The sequence below is a fragment of the Saccharomyces kudriavzevii genome, assembly GCF_947243775.1.
Source record: "Saccharomyces kudriavzevii IFO 1802 strain IFO1802 genome assembly, chromosome: 4".
Classification (NCBI taxonomy): Eukaryota; Fungi; Ascomycota; class Saccharomycetes; order Saccharomycetales; family Saccharomycetaceae; genus Saccharomyces; species Saccharomyces kudriavzevii.
In genome coordinates this window covers 457,458-477,860 of record NC_079275.1, presented here as the reverse complement: position 1 = coordinate 477,860, position 20,403 = coordinate 457,458, and the positions used below count along the sequence as shown (strand labels likewise).

The 20,403-nt window shown below is 39.2% G+C and overlaps 8 protein-coding genes across 8 annotated transcripts; 3 read left to right on the top strand and 5 right to left on the bottom strand.

The window, feature by feature from the left end:
• Window positions 1–829: 829 nt before the first annotated feature.
• SNQ2 (ATP-binding cassette transporter SNQ2) lies at window positions 830–5,335 on the bottom strand (the record flags this gene model as incomplete). The annotated part of the gene is made up of 1 exon (XM_056232390.1): window positions 830–5,335. The coding sequence occupies one exon, from the start codon at window positions 5,333–5,335 to the stop codon at window positions 830–832; it is 4,506 nt and encodes a 1,501-aa protein (XP_056086674.1).
• A 2,002-nt stretch (window positions 5,336–7,337) lies between these two features.
• TRP1 (phosphoribosylanthranilate isomerase TRP1) lies at window positions 7,338–8,018 on the bottom strand (the record flags this gene model as incomplete). The annotated part of the gene is made up of 1 exon (XM_056232389.1): window positions 7,338–8,018. The coding sequence occupies one exon, from the start codon at window positions 8,016–8,018 to the stop codon at window positions 7,338–7,340; it is 681 nt and encodes a 226-aa protein (XP_056086673.1).
• A 571-nt stretch (window positions 8,019–8,589) lies between these two features.
• Window positions 8,590–11,259, top strand: SOK1 (Sok1p; the record flags this gene model as incomplete). The annotated part of the gene is made up of 1 exon (XM_056232388.1): window positions 8,590–11,259. One exon carries the CDS (start codon window positions 8,590–8,592, stop codon window positions 11,257–11,259), a length of 2,670 nt encoding a protein of 889 aa, XP_056086672.1.
• Window positions 11,260–11,701: 442 nt separating this feature from the next.
• MAF1 (RNA polymerase III-inhibiting protein MAF1) lies at window positions 11,702–12,970 on the top strand (the record flags this gene model as incomplete). The annotated part of the gene is made up of 2 exons (XM_056232387.1): window positions 11,702–11,707; window positions 11,786–12,970. 2 exons carry the CDS (start codon window positions 11,702–11,704, stop codon window positions 12,968–12,970), a joined length of 1,191 nt encoding a protein of 396 aa, XP_056086671.1.
• A 273-nt stretch (window positions 12,971–13,243) lies between these two features.
• RAD57 (putative DNA-dependent ATPase RAD57) lies at window positions 13,244–14,590 on the bottom strand (the record flags this gene model as incomplete). Its single annotated transcript, XM_056232386.1, has 1 exon — window positions 13,244–14,590. One exon carries the CDS (start codon window positions 14,588–14,590, stop codon window positions 13,244–13,246), a length of 1,347 nt encoding a protein of 448 aa, XP_056086670.1.
• A 502-nt stretch (window positions 14,591–15,092) lies between these two features.
• On the bottom strand, window positions 15,093–15,719 carry RCR2 (Rcr2p; the record flags this gene model as incomplete). Its single annotated transcript, XM_056232385.1, has 1 exon — window positions 15,093–15,719. The coding sequence occupies one exon, from the start codon at window positions 15,717–15,719 to the stop codon at window positions 15,093–15,095; it is 627 nt and encodes a 208-aa protein (XP_056086669.1).
• A 454-nt stretch (window positions 15,720–16,173) lies between these two features.
• YRB1 (Ran GTPase-binding protein YRB1) lies at window positions 16,174–16,779 on the bottom strand (the record flags this gene model as incomplete). Its single annotated transcript, XM_056232383.1, has 1 exon — window positions 16,174–16,779. The coding sequence occupies one exon, from the start codon at window positions 16,777–16,779 to the stop codon at window positions 16,174–16,176; it is 606 nt and encodes a 201-aa protein (XP_056086668.1).
• Window positions 16,780–17,344: 565 nt separating this feature from the next.
• On the top strand, window positions 17,345–19,600 carry NTH1 (alpha,alpha-trehalase NTH1; the record flags this gene model as incomplete). The annotated part of the gene is made up of 1 exon (XM_056232382.1): window positions 17,345–19,600. One exon carries the CDS (start codon window positions 17,345–17,347, stop codon window positions 19,598–19,600), a length of 2,256 nt encoding a protein of 751 aa, XP_056086667.1.
• Between the last annotated feature and the right edge of the window lie 803 nt (window positions 19,601–20,403).

The following is a 20,403-nucleotide window of genomic DNA, read 5'->3' as shown; positions in this document are numbered from 1 at the left end:
TTGAGAATCCCATAATCGGCAGAATGTATATATTTATAAATAAAGAAAAGACCTTACCTATACGTGTCCCTATCAATTGCGATGCACCAAATTATCCACCAGGTATCGCTATTTTTACAACAACTTGACTAAATTTTCGAAATTATCGCATTTATGCCTCTTTCACAGTATTCTGGAAATGGGTTCACTGTTATCCTTCAATTGCATACAAAAGCGGGTTAATTGGGTATTCGCCTGTTTAGCGACGCCAGTTTTCTGCTACTGGGCGGGTGTCCTCTTTTCCCGAAATAGAAGAACGCCTTTCCGAATTGAATACACTGAGAAGTTTCCGTAGGAAAAAGATTCTTCATGTGTCCAAGTTTTATTTTTTTTGTCCGAAGGGCTGACACGCCAGATAATTTAACAAGTTTTGTTAAACATATGGAACAGGTAACGCACGCGAAACAAGTGAGAAATTTAAACTTTCCGAACTTGTTTTGACAGACAGCATAGATTACGTTGATTTCAAATAATTCCAAAATTGTGGTAAATTCTATTTTAATTTTTCGGTCATACAGAGAATAGTCTTCATTTTTCTCCTCAACGAAGTCTGCTCTCCGAAGCCAGAAGGGTCATACACATTACACTATAAACTGTCATTTAGAAACATACAGCGGATAAAAAACTGATCTTTTAGGTTTATTATATAATTATAATACTTATTGTTTTTATAAATGTCAGTACAATAAGGTACGCAAATTATGTGTTCTTTTATGGGTGACTTCAAAGAAATGAGTTTCAGGAAGAAGAGGCGAAGGTAATAAAAATTGCCGGATTTCTAGCACTCACTTTACTGCTTTTTTTTTCTTGCGTTTTTGATTTTCTTTATAATAAATGCTGGACTCAGAAAGGAAGATTGTCTTACATGAAAGAGGTAGTATACGCAAATCATAGCAATGATATTGAAGAAAATGTAAATCCAATATATTCCAAAGTTTCTCCACAGATAGCTATACTTGGAGCTAATATGTGTCAAATAGTTATCACCAACCTCATAAATACAGTATGCACAATCAGAAGTAGCGTCAGGGTTTTCAATATAACCTGTAGATTTTTCTAAAAATTGTTTCATGTACTCACCGCATGTCGAGCCATTTGGTGGGTTGAAGTAGTTCAATTCTTTCTTTTTGCACACGACTGGTTTCTTGTGCAGCATTATGCCGACCAAGTTTTGAACAAAATATGTGTATGGGGAAGCCTTCCACATGAAAGTCCAGAAGCCAGGCATCAATGAGACAGGTTGTGTAACACCGCAAAAGGAAAGCATAAATGACAGACATAAACCTAAGATAACATTTGCGGATGGTAGGTTTGGTGACATGTATAGGATTAGCAGACCAAGACCAACGTAGTATAATTGGAACATAATACAGTAGTTCAAAAAGTATACTGCAGATCTTGAAGCTTCAAAAAAAATTCTTAATGGGAAATACGAAGAAACGAAGAAAACAGTCGAGAAAAGTAAGTGGTATGGAAGTTCGCTCAAATACTGAGTAATCAATACTAGCGACCAATGGAACATGTTAGACTGGGATTCTCTGACCTCGAAAAGCTCCCTGGATGCAATTGCACGAGCTTGAATTTGATTCATTGCAGGTGCAGACAAGATAATGGAGATAAATGCGGCAAACATGGCATTTTGTAAGCCGACATAGCTCTTACCAACGTTGAAAAACGTGAAACCAATATATAAACCGCCAACCATCATTAACATCATCTTTGACATGATATAGTTCAAACTTCTCCAAAATGAAGTGGACGTTCTGATTAAAACGTATCTGAACTGATAAATGTAAGAGGTAGCATATTTGGAAGGTTGATCCCCAAATTCGGATTTGGTTTCCTGTTTCGATAAATCGTTGATCAATTCCTGTACTTTGTCTTGTGACTGTTTATATTCGGGAGAGTTTAACCATTTTTCATGCCAGTCCTCCTTGACGGATGCAGTGGCACCTGCACCAATAGCTTCTAAGATATACTCAGCAGGATTTTCATCGTGATCACATTTTCTTGCTCCGTTTTGTTCAAAATAGCCCAGGATTGCGGCAGAGTTTTTACCAATATCTCCAAAATAAACAGTTTGTCCACCCTTTTTCAAAAGCAGCAATCTGTCGAACTCTTCGAACAGAGTAGCCGAAGGTTGATGAATTGTACAAAGAATGGACTGACCAGCTTTAGATAGTTTTCTCAATAATTGGATAATAGCCCATGAGGATTGAGAATCTAGACCTGATGTAGGCTCATCAAGGAATAACAGCAAGTCTGGTTTAGCGACCAATTCGACACCAATAGACAGTTTCTTTCTTTGTTCAACATTCAAACCACAGCCAACCTCACCAACAAGGGCCTCGGCATATTCTTCCATGCCTAAAACCCTAATGATCTTCTCTACGTATTCCATTTTTTCAGAATCAGGTAAACGTTGTGGACGACGCATACGAGCAGAAAACTGTAATGATTCTCTGACAGTCAACTCTGCGATATGAATGTCCTGTTGTTGAACATAACCTGTACGTCTTTCAAAACTTGCATCAATGGGACGACCATTGACAAGCATGTCACCAGTGATGATACCAACATTTCTTTGAGCAAGGGTATTTAACAAGGTTGTCTTACCAGCACCTGATTCGCCCATCAAGGCGGTCATAGTACCTGGAACACAGTACCCTGAGACATTGTCCAAAAGCATTCTTGTGCTACCCTCATACGGGATCGTAAAACACACATCCTTCCAAATAAAAACACCCTTGGCCTCTAATTCATCAAACACTTCATCATTCGCACCGCTACTTTCACTGGAGAATTGCTCCTTGGCATCTATATCATTGATATTGTCTGGAGATTCCTCATCCACGGGCGCGACAAACCTCTTTGATCCCTTCTTAAAGATAAGAGCATCACCGCCGCCTTTCACTGGTCTCTTGTATTCTGTGAATACAACTTTTAAGACGATATAACCTATTAGGAAGCACCACAGGATACCAAAGTTTCTCCAAGTATGTTTATAAACATACTGAAATTGATTTTTCAAGTAGTCATCACCAAGCACATAAGACTGGCCTGGTTTCGAACCAACAAAAGCGCACACTTTGTAGTCATCAGATAAGCTACTATAGTTTCCTCCACTGGGCACTAAAGTGTCAGCACAATCCATGTGTCTTCCATGAAATTCCGCATTCAACATAGACTCGAAAGCATACCTGATAGGTAAAACGTAAGATATCCATTTGAACCATGGGTGCATTGATGGTAATTGGATCATGTAGGTAGAATACATGGAGATGGACATCATCAGAATACCGGAAATAGAGTTTGCCTGAGAAAGAGTGTCACACACAGAAGAAACCATCTCAAATAAACCATTTATTGCCTCTGAACACATGGTTAAAAACAAATAGATGGTAAAAAATGATCCCGCTGTTCTATGCAACCCTGATAAGAAGAATAAAATGATGAAAAAACATGTTAAACCAATCATGCGGAAGGGGAATGCAGCTAGAGTGGAACCAATGGCCTCTGCTGAAGGATGATACAGGGAATAACCTTTGTGTTTTTGCAAGATTGGTCTATGTTCGAAGGAAATATTTGCCAGCCCCATCAAAGAGTAGTATAAAAGGGCAAAATACAAAACACCACCTCTTGAAAAGGCACCGGATGTAGATGAAGGGGTATTATAAAATAATGAGCCGGTAATAAAAGACTGGATAATGGCGGCACAGACATTGATGACTGTATAACTCTTGTTACCGTAGATTCTCTGGAATCCACGTTGAGTACACAGATTAACTTGTTGCCAATATGAGACGGTATAATAAGATTTCTTCCTAGTAAATTTTGATTTTTCTTGGGCCATTGATTCGTTGTACACCTCTTTTGTCTTTTCGGTATTCACTTTCTCATTGTAAGCAGCAATATCGTTCCTTAATTGAGCGAATTCTGGAGAATTTAACCAATAAGTTTCGAATTCTTCGGCTGTTCTTGGAACTTTATTTTCATATCCCGGCTTGATCAGATGGAACCCATTTGGATCTGTTAAGGCTGTTAAAAATTCAGCAGTAACTTGCCTTGGAGGACATAAATAACCCATTTTTGCAAAATATGGTTTCGCCTCATTAATTAAACCAAAATAAATTTGTTTACCTGAGTAAAGGACGGTGACCTTATCAAAAGTTTCGTAAATGTTCTCACTTGCTTGGTAAATTGTAACAAATGCCGTCGACTTTAATAAGTTGGTCATAATACGGATGGCCTTCGCATATTCCAGGGCTGTGGACGAATCTAGACCTCTTGTGGCATTATCCCAGCAGTAAATGGAGCCCTTAGCGGCTAGGGCTTCGGCAATAGAAACACGTTTACGTTCACCACCAGATACACCCCTAACGAAATCGTTACCGACTTTAGTGTTATAAGTATGTCTTAAACCGAAAATTGTGGCATATAAATGTCTTCTAGATGCAATGTACTCCTCTTTGGAAACGTTGTTTACTCTCAAAGCAGGCGTTTTGCAAGCGATAGCGAAATCCAAAGTTTGTTTAACCGTCAAGTAAGGAAAATGAACATCTAACTCACCGTTGTAGATAACATCCGCTTTATATCGTTTCATCATCTCCTTTTGAGGGATACCGTCGTATGCTATATCACCCGAAACACCGCCAGCAAATTGGTCTATCTCACCTGCAGTAACTTTTAAAAAGGAGGAACAACCGGCGCCTGGCCTTCCAAGAACCAAAATCATCTCACCTGCCTCTGCTAGAGCATTAACGTTGCATATGATCTCTCTCATTTTTTGATGTTTCTTGGCCTTGATACCTCTGAAGATGCTTAATGGTAAGCATAATATGTTACCGAAAGTGGCACCCTCTAGAGCGCTTGCATCTACACCCTTGGCGCTGATGTTCTCTATTGTGACTCCGGCCTTACGAATATGGATTCCTTGCTCATCGGCATCTCTTACGAAACTTTCAAAGATGGCGTGGGCGTCGAATCCGTCATCGCCGCCTGCGTCCATGTTGAAGGCTCCGCTTCTTGTGGTATGACGGGATAGGGCGTCTGCGAAGGATTCTACTTTGGATACGACATCCGGTGACATATCAGAGACAGTGGCACTGACGTGACTCACAGTATCTCTTGCAGGCCCTGTTAGCATCCTGGTTAGCTTATCTGCCGGGGTATCGTTCTGCTTCTCTTTGTCGTGGGCTGCGCCGGAGAAGGACTCTTCCGAAGCTGCATATGAAGCACTTGAGCTTCTAGTCGCAACATTGTTCGAGCCATCCCGCGTGTTTTTGATACTACTCATCGGGTCGTTTTTATGTGATTTATTAGTTATAATTTATTAATTTTCTTTTATTGACACGAAAAAAAAACTTTTTTTGGTATGCCCAGTCTTTCCTACTGATTTACTACCACTACAATGCTTATTATTGGTTGCGTCTTTGGTTGTTTAGGAGATTTCAAAGTTTTATCAATACAAAATAATGCAAAGAAAATACTGAAGCTCCTGTATTTTCCAACGAGATGTATTTTCTTAGCTTGGCAATATTTCTTTGACTTTAAAAATTAGATAAAAGCGTACTACTAATGGAATATAATAAGCTTGGCTGAGGTACTTAAATATCACAAGGATGAAAGAGGGTGTGCCGGTGGTGATGAGGAGAGAGGGCTACTGTGTACCGTATTTTTATATTAAGCTTTACAGTCGATGAGTAATATCAAAACAATCCAACGGCGGGGTTGCAGGGAATACTATAGAAGGACCTAAAAAAGAAAAACGGTTCAAATGGAAATGAGTGGGTCCGCAAATGGTATCTGCGCGGAACCGGAGCTGGAAGGGCTGAAAACGGCTCCGCGGATTTGTGCGGATATTAGTCCTTCGTGATTCCGAGATCTGAAGCGAGCGGCAACACTTCTTTTAATTCCGTGGTAAGGACGAAACAAGCAATTGTTCCGAAAAGGAGGGACGGGCAACGTCCGCCACACGCCACCCTGCAGAGATGCGGCCTTAGAAGAAACACACACACTTAACGATGAAAAAGTTTTGCTGTTACTATGGTCACACAACCCCTTCCACGTACGACACATTATGACAAGACAATGGTTGTACCAGATATAATTAGCGATACGCTTTTCGATCGAGCATACGAGAAATAGTGCCCATCTGCACTCGGTGATTTATTTATTGTACATTATTTAGATATGTTGGTGGTAAGCCCTTAATTACTTGCCCTTTCTTCGTTTTACTTATCCGTTTATTTTTTTATCAGGAGAGGGGCGGGGAGTTTCATCGCTCGTACAGAATACTGCCCAACGCAGGCCTGGAAACAATGATTGCGTCTTTCAACTCTTCATGAGTGAGATCCGGGTATCGAACATTGTAGAGCTTCTCGATTAGCGTTTCACTTTTCCTGTTCCACGTTTCTGTTAGCGCCACCGGGAACCGCGTGAAACGGTGCAACCGCAGCTACCCCCAACCAGCACCAATCAGACGGGAAAGCTGGCGGCAAGGCTATGGAGGGAGTTCCGTTGGTTTCCGTGTGCACAAACACTCATAAGAAGCCTGTGATTCGTTCATTAATAGCAGAACTGCCTACAGAAATCTTCGTCAGTCTGTAACGTGGCACTTGTTTATCCCCCTTAAAACCCATGGTACCCTTAGGGACTCAAAATATACGTGTCTAGCTCTTTAATATAATTTCAAGACATGAAACCGGACGGAGAAATAGTCATAGTCTCCCGTGAACTCCTCACCCGAACAGTTCAACCATGCAGCGGCATCATATACGGTGAATCTATTTTGCTTGCTCGAAAAACGGTTCTTCGACGAATTCTGACATTCTATATAAATGCCTGATATTAGTTCTGATAACGTCGTTCCATGGCTGTAGTTGCTTTTCGTATCTGGCGCAGTAAGAATTCATAAAGCCTCTTAATTGACTAGCAATTAAGAAACTTGTTCCACGATTTTGGACTGCGGGAACTTGAATGGAGTGGCCTCTACCTCTGACTTAAACCCCATAGGGGAGCGCGTGTTCTTCTTCTTCATTAACGGTCGCGAACGCCGTCGGCATGAATCTACTGTCACTCTGGCAAAAGACCTCGTAAACCTAGTAGGAGAGTATCATTGAACGTTTCTATTTTTACGTTTATATAATTTTTATGTTTATGTCTTCTCTTCCCAATTGGAAAATCATGTGCGCAGAGAAGAAACATCTGTTTTTGAAATGCCGGCGCTTATGCTCCAGGTGTATCTTTGGGTGTGCCCATTCCTAGCGCAAAACACACATACACAAATATATCTAGCACTAACTTTCCTTCTTTGCATTTCTGACAAAGTTCGTGATTTTGTCCATATCTTTCATACCATTTGTTTCCACACCACCACTTACATCAACACCAATAACACCATGTAGTTGAAGGGCGTCACTGACGTTTTCAGGCGTCAATCCACCAGCCAACATGAACTGTAGACATTCCGGGTTTCCTTGCTCCGCAAACCAGTCAGAAATGGAGTTCCAATCTAAAAGTTCACCTGTTCCACCGGCCTCCGAATCAAATAGGGGCATAAACAGATGTGTTTTCTCTGAAGGCGTACTCAGTAATATGTCGCAATCTCTTGGGAACACGAGCCTTTTGATAACTGGCAAGCCGAGAAATTTTTGATACTCTTGCCACGGCTCGTCACCGTGAAGTTGAACGATATCGATACCATAATCGTTGGCTATACGTAAAACATCCTCCTTGGACTGATTACGGAAAACACCAACCAGATATTTTGGGGTGCTCATGCTGGTTCTACATGCTCTTACGAGAGCCGAAATCTCCATGGCTACGACCGGATCAACAGTTCTCTCCCTGCCGGGCACACATATTATGCCCAGCAAGTCAGCGTCCGAATCCAAAGCACATTGAGCGGCTTTTAAGCTTTGCAAGCCGCAAACTTTCACCACTGGCCCGCGACTACTCCTTATATTAACAAAAGACATAGTTTTAGATTATTTTCAAGCCTTTAATCACACACACTCACATGCTTGAATACTCACTTGTGCTTTCTGAGATCATTCTTTTTCCTTTCTTTTCCGACCGGGCCAAGAAAGAAGAGTCCCGGACCAAGATTGCCCCAAAGGAAAGGGCCCTTTGAATAATTGATTTACTACTACTGCTTGTACTCGCTACATTTCATTCGGAAATGTCCGCTACGCTGCACTTATAGAAGCTTCTGTAGCTGTGTATATAGATAGCACTTGTTAGGCAGTAGTCTTTGCTAATTGGTCTTTGCCGTGCGGGTGAGCGGCGTGCCCAGATAAACGGCCGCTCGTTTCTTTTTCTGGCCGGTTCCCTGTGAGTTCTTTTAGATCGGGGCTGTTGTCTGAAAAGTTTTATCATCACCAGACTTGTCATAAGGAAGGCCTCCACTGTGTCGAACTCGGTCTCTTTCTTACATCTACCATTACTTAGTGTTGACAAATTTGCACAAAGACACACTTATACGTTCACTCAAAACTTATCTCCAACCAGTAATCTTCCCCGCCCCCCTCTTCCCTTTTCAATTCAGAGATGGACCAGCCAAGGACCCACTCAGGACCCACGACGGCCAGTAATCCTGCCCCCAGCTCCACCAACTCGTCATCTGCTTCCACTGCGGCTAAATCGAAGCAGGAAAGATCCTCTTCGTCATTATCCAAGCCTTCGTCTGTGATGCCTTCCAAGGATTCACCAGATGGTAATGCTATTTCGAAGACTCAAGGCGCCGCTTTGGAAAATGAAATGAAAAGTGGAGATTCCAGTACACTAGATGGCTCATCTCAAAATATCATTCCCAATAGGGCCTCAATGCAAAAGTACATTGACCAATCGTCGGATCTGCTATCTAGGAGTTCGGGTGTAATAACTCCCTCCATGTCTTTGAATACGAGCACTGCAACCAACAATGATAGCAGCGTCAATTCAGCCAGTAGCGGTAACTGTAAGATTGCTATAGATAGGGACAATACCATATTTAAAACTTTTGACACCAAAACTGGTCAATTCTTGAAAAACGATAATAATGAGGAAGAAATGAGAGGAAAGAGGAAAGTTGACTCCATACCTCCAAAGGATATTCACACAAATATTAGCAATCCATCTCCTTCACCACCTTCCTCTTCTCAGCAAGCTACGTCAGCCTCCGCGCCACAATTGCCACAAGCAACACAGCAGCACCAACAACAACCATCGGGAGATGCTTCTAATTTTTTAAGAATTTTTTCGAATAATAAAATGAGGTCGCATTCCGTACCCACTATTTTGCATTCTTCTTTGAGAAAATTATCATCTCACAATCAGTACTATCGTAATCAAAATATTCTTTTAAATCATCAAACTTCTTCTGGCATATCGAAGAAAAAGTTCTCTAGAAACCATCACCAACCTTATTTGCATTCTAATAACCCTCTCAGTTCGAACCCTCTTTCACTAAAGCGCGCAATATTTTTAAATCAACAAATATCCAATAATAGTAACACTAATAATGAAAACATCAATGATTCCTCTACCAATTCGATGACAAATCCAAATTTTGATTTAACTTTGGAAGATAGAATAAAATACATAAAGGCCACGCCCACACCTGTTCCGTTTCCTCCAATAAATTTACAGGGTTTAAAGGAAATTGACCTACAAGAAATCTTGAAAAACCCACAGTTAAGACACGATATCATATTTGACCCACTATTGCAATTCAGACCAAACCTTGACGGTGAAAGAGGGAACAAAAAAAGACAATTGGCTAATATTTACTGGAACGACGTTCAAAATGAAATCTACGTTTATTCCAAGAAGCCTGAGATATTCCAATACAATAGGTCAAGACTAGTTCCACTTTTTGATACTTTAAGGGATGTATTATTAACCATAGTTCCGCAAAAAGAGTCTCCGATGATAAATAATGTATTGGACACGGAATTGAACATTCAAGAGCTATTAAAAGGCTCGCTGATAATGTCGAACTTGTCGGGCTGGTTGGCTGACTTATTCAAACACCATTGTGCCCCAATGAGAGATCCATGGGTAGATAAGATGAGTAACAAATTTAAAGAGGCTGAAAGAGATTATTCTTTGACCAGATTAATAGAAGGTTTAAGGTTAGTCTTCCAAATTTTGGAAACGATGAAACTAGATATTGCCAACCATCAAATTAGAATTCTAAGGCCAGCTTTATTGAGTAATGCTGTAGAATTTGAAAAGCAGTATTTCGACACCCTTATAGCCTCTAAAAGAGTCAATTTAAATACTTCACTACTCTGGTTTGATAAAAAATTCAACGAGAATGTTTCCATGGGCTTTGTTAACAATTCAAATTCCATCACTATCCCTGACGTCTACAATATTTGCATCAGGAGTATCATCAACCTATTATCGTGCAGAAAAATGGTTAGAGAGTATCCAACTCCGCTTTCCTTTGATCATGCAAGATTGATCCTCTTACGTGCCGACATTCGTCAAATTGTCTGCATTTTAGTTTGCCGTCTGCTTTTCCAACAGTTAGTGGCCAACGATTCTTCAATGGATACAGCTACAAAGGAATACGTCATCCACACATATGCGACTAAAAGATTGAAGAACGAGATTATCAGCATTATCACAGATGAACATGGCAATTGTAGATGGACAAAAAATACGATGTCTATAGCTATTCATCTTTGTAAAGTTATCGACGATCTTCACAAAGAATATGACAACGACAATAATGGCGGTTATGAAAAACCCGCGGCATCTCAATTGCCTTCATTGGACAATGCAAAAATTGCATTTGCTAAATCATGGTTATCTAAACAAACCCAACCTCTTAGTGAAGTTTATGGTGTACTAGAGAATAGAGTGTTTAAATCATTGGAGAACGCCATTTTCAATAGATCCGAGTGCACCATCGATGGACGCGTCAAGCAAGATTTCGTATATCTTTACAATACAAATAATGGAAACGTAGGTGGTACAAGCACCTTAGCTACCACTACGGATACCGCTAGCGTCAAAATCAGCCCGTCTTTAATGTCTCCTTCTAAAACCTCCACCACTGCACCTACCGGTAATGCGGCTACATCTAGGGGTTTATTCGCAGCAACAGAGCTGGAAGAATTTGATAACGTCTATCGCCATTTATATGCATTAATAAACCTTCATTGGTCCGTGTTTGGTCCTCATTACACTGAAATGTTGGGAGAGAAAGTTAATAAAAAAGGAATATAATCTTATCAATAATTGAGGAAAAAAAATCAAAAAAAATTCAGTACCAATTTTTTACCATTTCTTTATGTAACTTCATATATCATTTTTAAAGCGTAAACTTCTTTTGACTTTAAAACGAAGTCGTATATTTGCCGGGCATGAGATGAATAATGCGTGGCTAATAGCCGTTTCCACACGCTGCTGGTGAATCAGGGGCGCTTCGTCTCGATAGCACCAAGACCGCGTTGTCCATCTAGTTTGATAAAAAACAAGATAATTCAACTTTGAGAGAACGTGCTATCGGCCATAAAATACATTAGCACGTTATGTATGAGTATTTATTCAGCAATGCGAATAAAACCACATACTGCAATATATTGAAAAGAAAATCCTTTACGCTCAATAAAGATTAACTGTACCCGACCGACATTACAAGACAATTTCTCGCTCAAAAATTACGATAATGAAAGTATGTTACTCCTCTGCTACCCTATCCCTTTTCCAAGATACTAACCCCATATCTGGACCTTTCCCTTGTTTTCCTTAGTTTATTGATGAGCTAGATATAGAAAGAGTGAACCAAACCCTCAATTTCGAGACAAATGATTGCAAAATCGTCGGCAGTTGCGATATTTTCACAACAAAGGCAGTTGCGTCAGACAGGAAATTATACAAGACCATTGATCACCATTTAGATACCATTTTACAAGAAAATGAAAACTACAATGCTAGCCTTCAGCAGCAGCTAGCAGCTCCTGAAACAAACCAATCGCCTTGCTCATCACCATTTTATCCCAATAGGAGAGATAGCAGCTCTTTTTGGGAACAAAAAAGAAGAATATCCTTCAGTGAGTACAATAATAATACCAGTAACAGCAATGGAAATATCAGCAGCGGTGGCAACAATAACTATTCTGGAGCTAACGGCATATGTTCGGCAGCTTTTTCTAAAAGTGTCAAGTTAAATGATCAGAATTTGAAAGAATTAGTGTCCAATTATGACTCTGGTTCCATGAGTTCATCTTCTCTTGATTCATCTTCCAAGAATGACGAAAAAATAAGAAGAAGAAGAAGTAGCAGCAGTAGTAGCAGTTTTAAAAGTAGTAAGTCATCGAATAATCATCACAATACTGGTACGGCTGCCAATAACATTAACAAGAGAAGAAAATCTTCAATAAACGAAAGACCAAGCAATCTAAGTTTGGGTCCATTTGGCCCTATAAATGAACCTTCGAGCAGGAAAATATTCACTTATTTAATCGCTATTCTCAACGCTTCTTATCCCGATCATGATTTTTCATCGGTGGAGCCAACTGATTTTGTCAAAACGTCATTGAAGACATTTATTTCGAAATTTGAAAATACTTTATATTCTCTTGGAAGGCAACCAGAAGAATGGATTTGGGAGGTTATAAATTCCCACATGACTCTTTCTGATTGTGTTCTTTTCCAATATTCGCCCTCAAACTCCTTTCTAGAAGATGAACCTGGCTACCTTTGGAACCTCATAGGTTTCCTTTATAACAAGAAAAGAAAGAGAGTTGCTTATCTATATTTAATCTGTTCGCGTCTAAATTCGAGTACAAGTGAAGTCGAAGAGACTTCAGTGAAGAAACCGAAGGGGAAACTTATAATAGATGATGGTTCAAATGAATATGAAGGAGAATACGATTTCGCCTATGACGAAAACGTAATAGACGATAAATCAGATCATGAAGAGCCCCTACATTAGTTTTAAGTATTACTTTGTCCGATTTATACCTTCGCCTTTATCTTACTTTCATAACCGTTACAAACGGCCCGATTATGTCTAATACTAAAATTTCCTCTTTTCCAAAATGTTCCTTTCCCTTGATTTTCAATTATTTACCTCCTTGACATTGATATATGCATCAGCTAAAGAATGAAAGGAGACGTGATTACATATACAAGAATTCTATCTTTTTTTAGATTACAATGCTCTTAACCTCTTACAAATAAGGAATAAAAGTAGAGCGCTCCTCAATTAAGCCGTTTCTATTCCACGTTTAGTAATTTGATATGCTATTTGACCAGGTTTAACGAATGTCGAATATACTATCTTCATTATCCTTTTAACTTGCCAAAAGCTTGCTGAATCATCTCCCCTATAAAGATGAGCCTCGCCTCTTTGAATCATTGTTGAGGCTTTGAACGATTTTTGAAGTAATATTCGAGTTGAAACGTGGTTGGACCAAGTTAAACCAAGGTTGGGGACATGATAGTCAAACTTTCGCTTTTTCTTCTGTCGATTGATAAAGCCTGAAGGGGGTCGTTCAAAGGTCATATTTTCAGGTCTGACTGAGCCTTCCCTCTGTGTGGAGAATTCATAACCACGGTTGTTTATGTTTTCCATCATTTTCTCGATTAGCATATAATCTTCATCATCTGAGAGTATTTCATCGTTGTTAGGGTTTCCTCCCAGCATCGAATACATCTGCCGATAAAGAATGGTTGAGTTCCTCCAACCTACTAGCCACCCTAACTGGTAATCGTAATCAGTTACCTGTGCCTTATGTGCTACCGGACTATTTACCAATGGTTTATCACCAACTTGGTTGGCTACCACGACGGCCAATGAATAGTCGTGTGCCAGTATTTGAAGCTTCTCTGCCATTTTATCTAAATAATTCTTATTTTCTTGCGATTCTCTGAAGGACTTATTTTGAAGCTCTACTCTCAAATGGTGGGAAATCGAATCTACTATGACCAATTTTATTGCACCTCTTGACCTTTCTAATAAGATAGGCAATTGAACATTGATTATATGTTCTTGGTTTATCAAATCGTTACAGTTAACTGTAAAAATATTGGACTGTGAAATACCTAGTTTCTCATAAGCCGGCCTAGAGGATAGCATACTTTCTAATCTTTGAGTAGGTAAGTCGCCTTCTGTAGTGATGTATACGCATTTCCCGGCAAGGCCTCCCTCAGCTTCAGAAAGCTGAACACTTAGCGCCAGCTGCATAAGTAGTTGAGACTTACCGGTAGAACTTTCCCCAAATATTTCTGTAATACCATGCGTGAAGATTCCCCCACTTAATAATTCATCTATAGCAACGTCAGCGGTTGTGAAATATTTCGGACCGTCATCTGGGCTGATAGAGCTATTCTCACACATGTCTAAGTACTTTTCATTATATTCATGAGTAAGCAATTGCTGAAATCTAAAAACCTCATTTATTGATCTCTGTACAAGCCTTGCCAATTCTTTTGACGTAAGTGTTAGAAAATCTACTACACAGACGCCACTCTGTTGGACCGCTTCCAAAAGATACGAAAATTCCTCATCACAAAGAAGTTTGCTTTCTGGTAATTCATCGTAAAGATCCATGCGCGAATGGCAAAAATTTGTTGATAAGGTCCTAGATATGAAATTAAAATTGAAAGACTAGTGGATTTGCGAAGCTTATTTACCATTACGATTTTTTTGACTCAGCGCGAAAAAACCGAAATTAACCGACATCAATTGTTTATCCTTTACAAGGAAACAGCGAGTAAGGAAGGGTAAATAAAAAAAGAATATATTTATTAGTATATAGGTATATATGCCAATTTAGACATTATATTTGTTTGAACTCCTAAAATTTTTTTTGTAGCTTGATTTTCGAAATGCGTACAGTCGAAAGGGTTCGATGAGAGGACTGTTCCGTACAGCTTCATAATCGACCACGTCCTTTTAATCAATGGTATTCTGCTGATTTATTATACACCTTGGAATATTCATAATTTATAAAGAAAAGGTGAAGAAATTTTGGTACCTTATTTTTTTGACCATTCTTGATAACTAACTTAAATGCGATGTCTCATGCTGTAATGATTCACAAAGAAGCATTTTAGTTACTTATTTTTGCCCTTGCAGGCGTGCTATTAACATCAAATGAGGATGACTCAATTGTTGGAGAATTCTGCCCGTTACTCTGATCATTAGCGAAATTATTCATGGTCGGCCTGAGCAAGTTCAAATCGAACTCGTCTTCGCTGGGCATTCGTACAACGGCAGCTACAGGGCGCTGTAAATCTTTGTCAGTCGAATTGACTTGGTTTTCCGATAAAGGCGGTGGCGCTAAATATTCGGATTTACCATTAGGATGAAATTCCCCTCTTTCATCATAAAATCCTAGATCATTTTCATTCGCCGTTTCTGTATATTCAGGGACGTAGTCTTCAACGCAGCGCTGTGTGCCATTATATTCGTTCTCAGACTGTCTGTAGGTAGGCGGGGTTAACCAAGCAGTTCCTCTAATGGGAGCTTGACCCATAATCCGTCTTCTCCTATTCACTTTCGCAGCTGAAAATAAAAGTATGAGGAGAGCAACTATAAAAAAAATAAAAAAAATCCATCTCCCCCATCTCCATGAGGAAGAGCTAAATGGGTCATCATCCGTGATGGCTTCACCATTGCCATTGTTATCATCGGCCCTTCTATATATTAGAAGACTGACCTGCTCCTGCAAAATCATTTTGAAAGCTATACTATTGTCCTGCGATAGACTTTCCAGAAACTAAAGAATGACCTCCAAATGAGCATTTTCTTTTTACGATCAAAAAATTCTAGGGAATCCAATTTATATTATTGATAATAAAGGAGTAGTTAAAAAACAAGAAACAGAAGGACGAAAATAGAGGATGTGATATTACCCGGAATTAGACAATGATATATCAAGAATCAGTCCATATAAATTAGATGATACCAAAAGCCCTCTCGTTGTTTTGGCTACCGGAGAACCACATTGAACTCTCTAATCCTTTTATATCTATTTATGTGTGTTATTTCACAATGCTATATAAGTTTTTTATATAATTTTAAAGAGCAACTTTTCTTCACAGTAGATAAACTATATGCACGCTAAAACGCTGTAAAGGAAAAAGATATCTGGAACAAAAAAATAGACACGAGTACCAATTGGATTGAATCTAAGCCTTTTTGTTGATTTCTTGAGCTTTCTCAAACTCCTCTTTGAACTTGTCAGCGTTTTCTTTACTGCCAAATCTGATAGCGAAAGTGAAAGCCTCGGCTTCGCCTTCTGCGATATCAGCTGTGCAGGCGTAGACCCATGATCTATCGGAACCAACGTTAGGTTTCAAAGTGTATTCTGGGGCAATGATATGGTTAGCACAAATCTTTAAAGTTTTGTCTCTTCTCATCAATATTCTAACCTTGTTAGTCTTCTTGTTCTTCAAAAACTTACAATCTCCAGTACCTCTCTCTTTCCATTCCTTAGCATCGGCATCGAATCTGAAAAGCTTGGCTCTGACTTTGTAAATAACTTCTTCATCTTCTTCCATGGTCTTAACGTCTACTTTTTCCAAGTGAACGACCGGTTCAAAATGAATGTCCGGGGATTCTGGAGCATCTTCGCCTTCCTTCTTGATTTCTTCTTTGGTATTTTCTTCGTCATTCTTGTCTTCTGGCTTTTCGGCCTTCTTACCACCAAACATGGAGAAGACAGAAGAGGAAGGTGGCTTTGGAGCTGCTTCTTCCTTTTTCTCAATAACAGGTTTATTACCTTCGCTGGACATTCTTCTAAAATTGTGTATACCTTTCTTTAACTGTAAATGAAACAAGACCTTTCTTTTATCTTCAGTTTGAGATTCAATTTCAACATCAAATTTTGTTCTCAGTTCCATTTTTTTATTTTCTATTTGTTTTTTGTTTTTTGCTTTTTTCCGCGTTTCTTCCCGCCAGGCGAGAAAAAAGAAGAACAAAAAGAAACGACGGGAATCATGTAGGACGAAGCCCCTTATCCCCTAGTTACCGAAGAAGGTCACCAAATCACAAGTTTAGAGCAATACTTATATAAGGCTATATATAGACTGGTTCCCAGTAATATGGTATAGATGTAAAGATTTCGTGATCACCGTTTTACAGGACTTTCCATGGGCGAAGTACAGGATTGGCCTAAAGAGATTGCAAAAACACAAGCTAGAAATTCCCCCTATCGTTCTCCGTAGAACAAATATCACAATACTAAAAAAATTTATAAACTGCTTACTACCACAACCAACTGCATTGGGTTTCAGGGAGATTAGAAGATACCAGATAGCCCTATACGTTTGAAAACGTTACAAAAGAATCATTAGTAGAATGAGTCAAGTTAATACAAGTCAAAGGCCGGTGGCTCAGGGCCGTCAAAGAAGATTGTCGTCATTAAGCGAATTTAACGATCCATTTTCGAATGCTGAAGTCTACTATGGTCCTCCAACGGATCCAAGAAAGCAAAAGCAAGCGAAGTCTATCAAGATTAATCGTACAAGGACAATGAGCGTTTTCGATAATGTATCCCCCTTCAAGAAAACTGGATTTGGTAAGCTTCAACAAACCAGACGTGGTTCTGAAGATGACACTTATTCAAGTAGTCAAGGTAACCGTCGTTTCTTCATCGAGGATGTCGATAAGACACTTAATGAACTATTGGCTACTGAGGATACTGATAAAAACTATCAGATCACCATCGAGGATACCGGTCCAAAAGTCTTGAAAGTCGGTACCGCAAATTCTTATGGTTATAAACACATTAATATTAGGGGTACATATATGTTATCTAATCTGTTGCAAGAGTTGACGATTGCCAAAAGTTTCGGTAGACACCAAATCTTCTTAGATGAAGCTCGCATAAACGAAAATCCTGTCAACAGGTTATCAAGATTGATAAACACTCAGTTCTGGAATTCTCTAACCAGAAGAGTTGATTTGAACAACGTGGGTGAAATTGCAAAGGATACCAAAATAGATACGCCCGGAGCGAAAAATCCAAGAATTTACGTTCCTTATGATTGTCCAGACCAATACGAATTTTATGTTCAGGCTTCTCAAATGCATCCATCCTTGAAGTTAGAAGTTGAATATTTACCAAAAGAGATTACCGCATCATACGTAAAATCTGTCAATGATACCCCCGGTTTACTCGCATTAGCCATGGAAGAGCATTTTAATCCTTCTACTGGTGAAAAAACCCTCATTGGTTACCCTTACGCTGTTCCTGGTGGTAGGTTCAATGAATTGTACGGTTGGGATTCCTATATGATGACATTAGGACTCCTGGAAGCCAATAAGACCGATGTAGCAAGAGGTATGGTGGAGCATTTTATATTCGAAATAAATCACTATGGAAAAATTTTGAATGCCAACAGAAGTTATTATCTATGCAGATCACAACCTCCATTCTTAACTGAAATGGCCCTAGTTGTCTTCAAAAAACTTGGTGGTAAGAGTAATCCCGACGCTGTCGATTTATTGAAAAGAGCTTTTAAGGCCTCCATAAAAGAGTACAAAACAGTCTGGGCCGCATCTCCAAGACTTGATCCAGAAACGGGTTTATCCAGGTATCATCCTAATGGCCTCGGTATTCCTCCAGAAACAGAAAGTGATCATTTTGATACCGTTTTATTACCTTATGCATCAAAACACAGCGTTACTTTGGATGAGTTCAAGCAACTCTATAATGATGGTAAGATAAAGGAACCTACATTGGACGAGTTTTTCCTACATGATCGTGGCGTTAGAGAATCCGGTCATGACACCACATATAGATTTGAAGGTGTGTGTGCCTATCTGGCCACTATTGATCTTAACTCCCTTCTTTACAAATATGAAATCGATATTGCAAACTTCATAAAGGAATTCTGCGACGATAAATATCAAGATCCTTTCGATCAATCTATAACAGCATCAGATACATGGAAAGAGATGGCCAAAACAAGGCAGGAAAAGATTACAAAATATATGTGGGATGACGAATCGGGCTTTTTTTTCGACTACAATACGAAAATCAAACATAAAACCTCATATGAATCGGCGACTACGTTTTGGGCATTATGGGCCGGTCTTGCTACGAAGGAACAGGCACAAAAAATGGTGGAAAAGGCTCTACCTAAATTGGAAATGCTTGGAGGTCTGGCAGCATGTACAGAGCGTTCTAGAGGTCCAATTTCCATTTCGAGACCAATTAGACAGTGGGACTATCCCTTTGGTTGGGCACCTCATCAAATTCTTGCTTGGGAAGGTCTTCGCTCTTATGGATATCTGACTGTGACGAACAGGCTAGCATATAGGTGGCTTTTTATGATGACAAAGGCATTTGTTGATTACAATGGTATTGTGGTTGAAAAATATGATGTCACAAGAGGGACAGATCCCCATCGTGTTGACGCAGAATACGGTAACCAAGGTGCTGACTTTAAAGGTGCGGCTACGGAAGGTTTTGGTTGGGTCAATGCCAGTTATATTCTCGGTTTGAAATATATGAACAGCCATGCAAGGAGAGCACTTGGTGCTTGCATTCCCCCAGTTTCATTTTTTAGCAGTTTGAGGCCTCAAGAAAGAAATCTTTATGGACTGTAATTTTATATATTATATATCATGGCACGCTTCAGGTATAATATTCTGGGTTGTCAAATTTTTTTTTCATAGGATCTACAATAGATAGTTTTGAATCATAGAGTTGCATCTACACTTTAAAATCATTCACTCAAAACGAATGTATATACTGATATCTCTCTAAATATTGAAACAGAGTAAAAAATGGAGTAAATAATTTGTAAATTTTTGTTTATTGTGCTGTGGTAGTAGCAAATACCTTCATCAATCAAATGTATGTTGAGATCACGAGGGTCTTCTCTGCCGTGGGCCTCTTCGAAAATTCTTCTCGCACACACACAAAGTTTTTGCAAATATGTTTAGTTTCAAATCTTAATGAGAATGAATATGGCCCAAATTAACCCTTTTGAACAAGTAGCTGTTCTAATAATGTGGCCTCTTAACTGTCACAAAGATTTCATACCAGTAATGGGTTGCGACAGCATTTAGAGCAAGAAATCAACAGTATAATGTTTTTTCTGCTCGCTTCAAATGTTTTTTGCTTTCGGAAAACAAAGCCCACATGTTTAATAAACATAAAAGAGAAAAATTAAATTTTCTAAAAAAGTAAAATATAATTTAAATTAATTATTACTTATTAAATTTTACATGTGATCAAACTAACCTCACGAAAAAGCGTGACAATTACTTTTTCTCTATTATAGGTAATATAAAGCTCGAAGAAAATAAGCCATTAAACTAAAGAGGAAAGAGGGCATCTTGCTTGACAAATTTAGTAGACTTTATGGGCTGCATGCCGAGGTTGTCCTTCCGCGTTGGTGTGAATG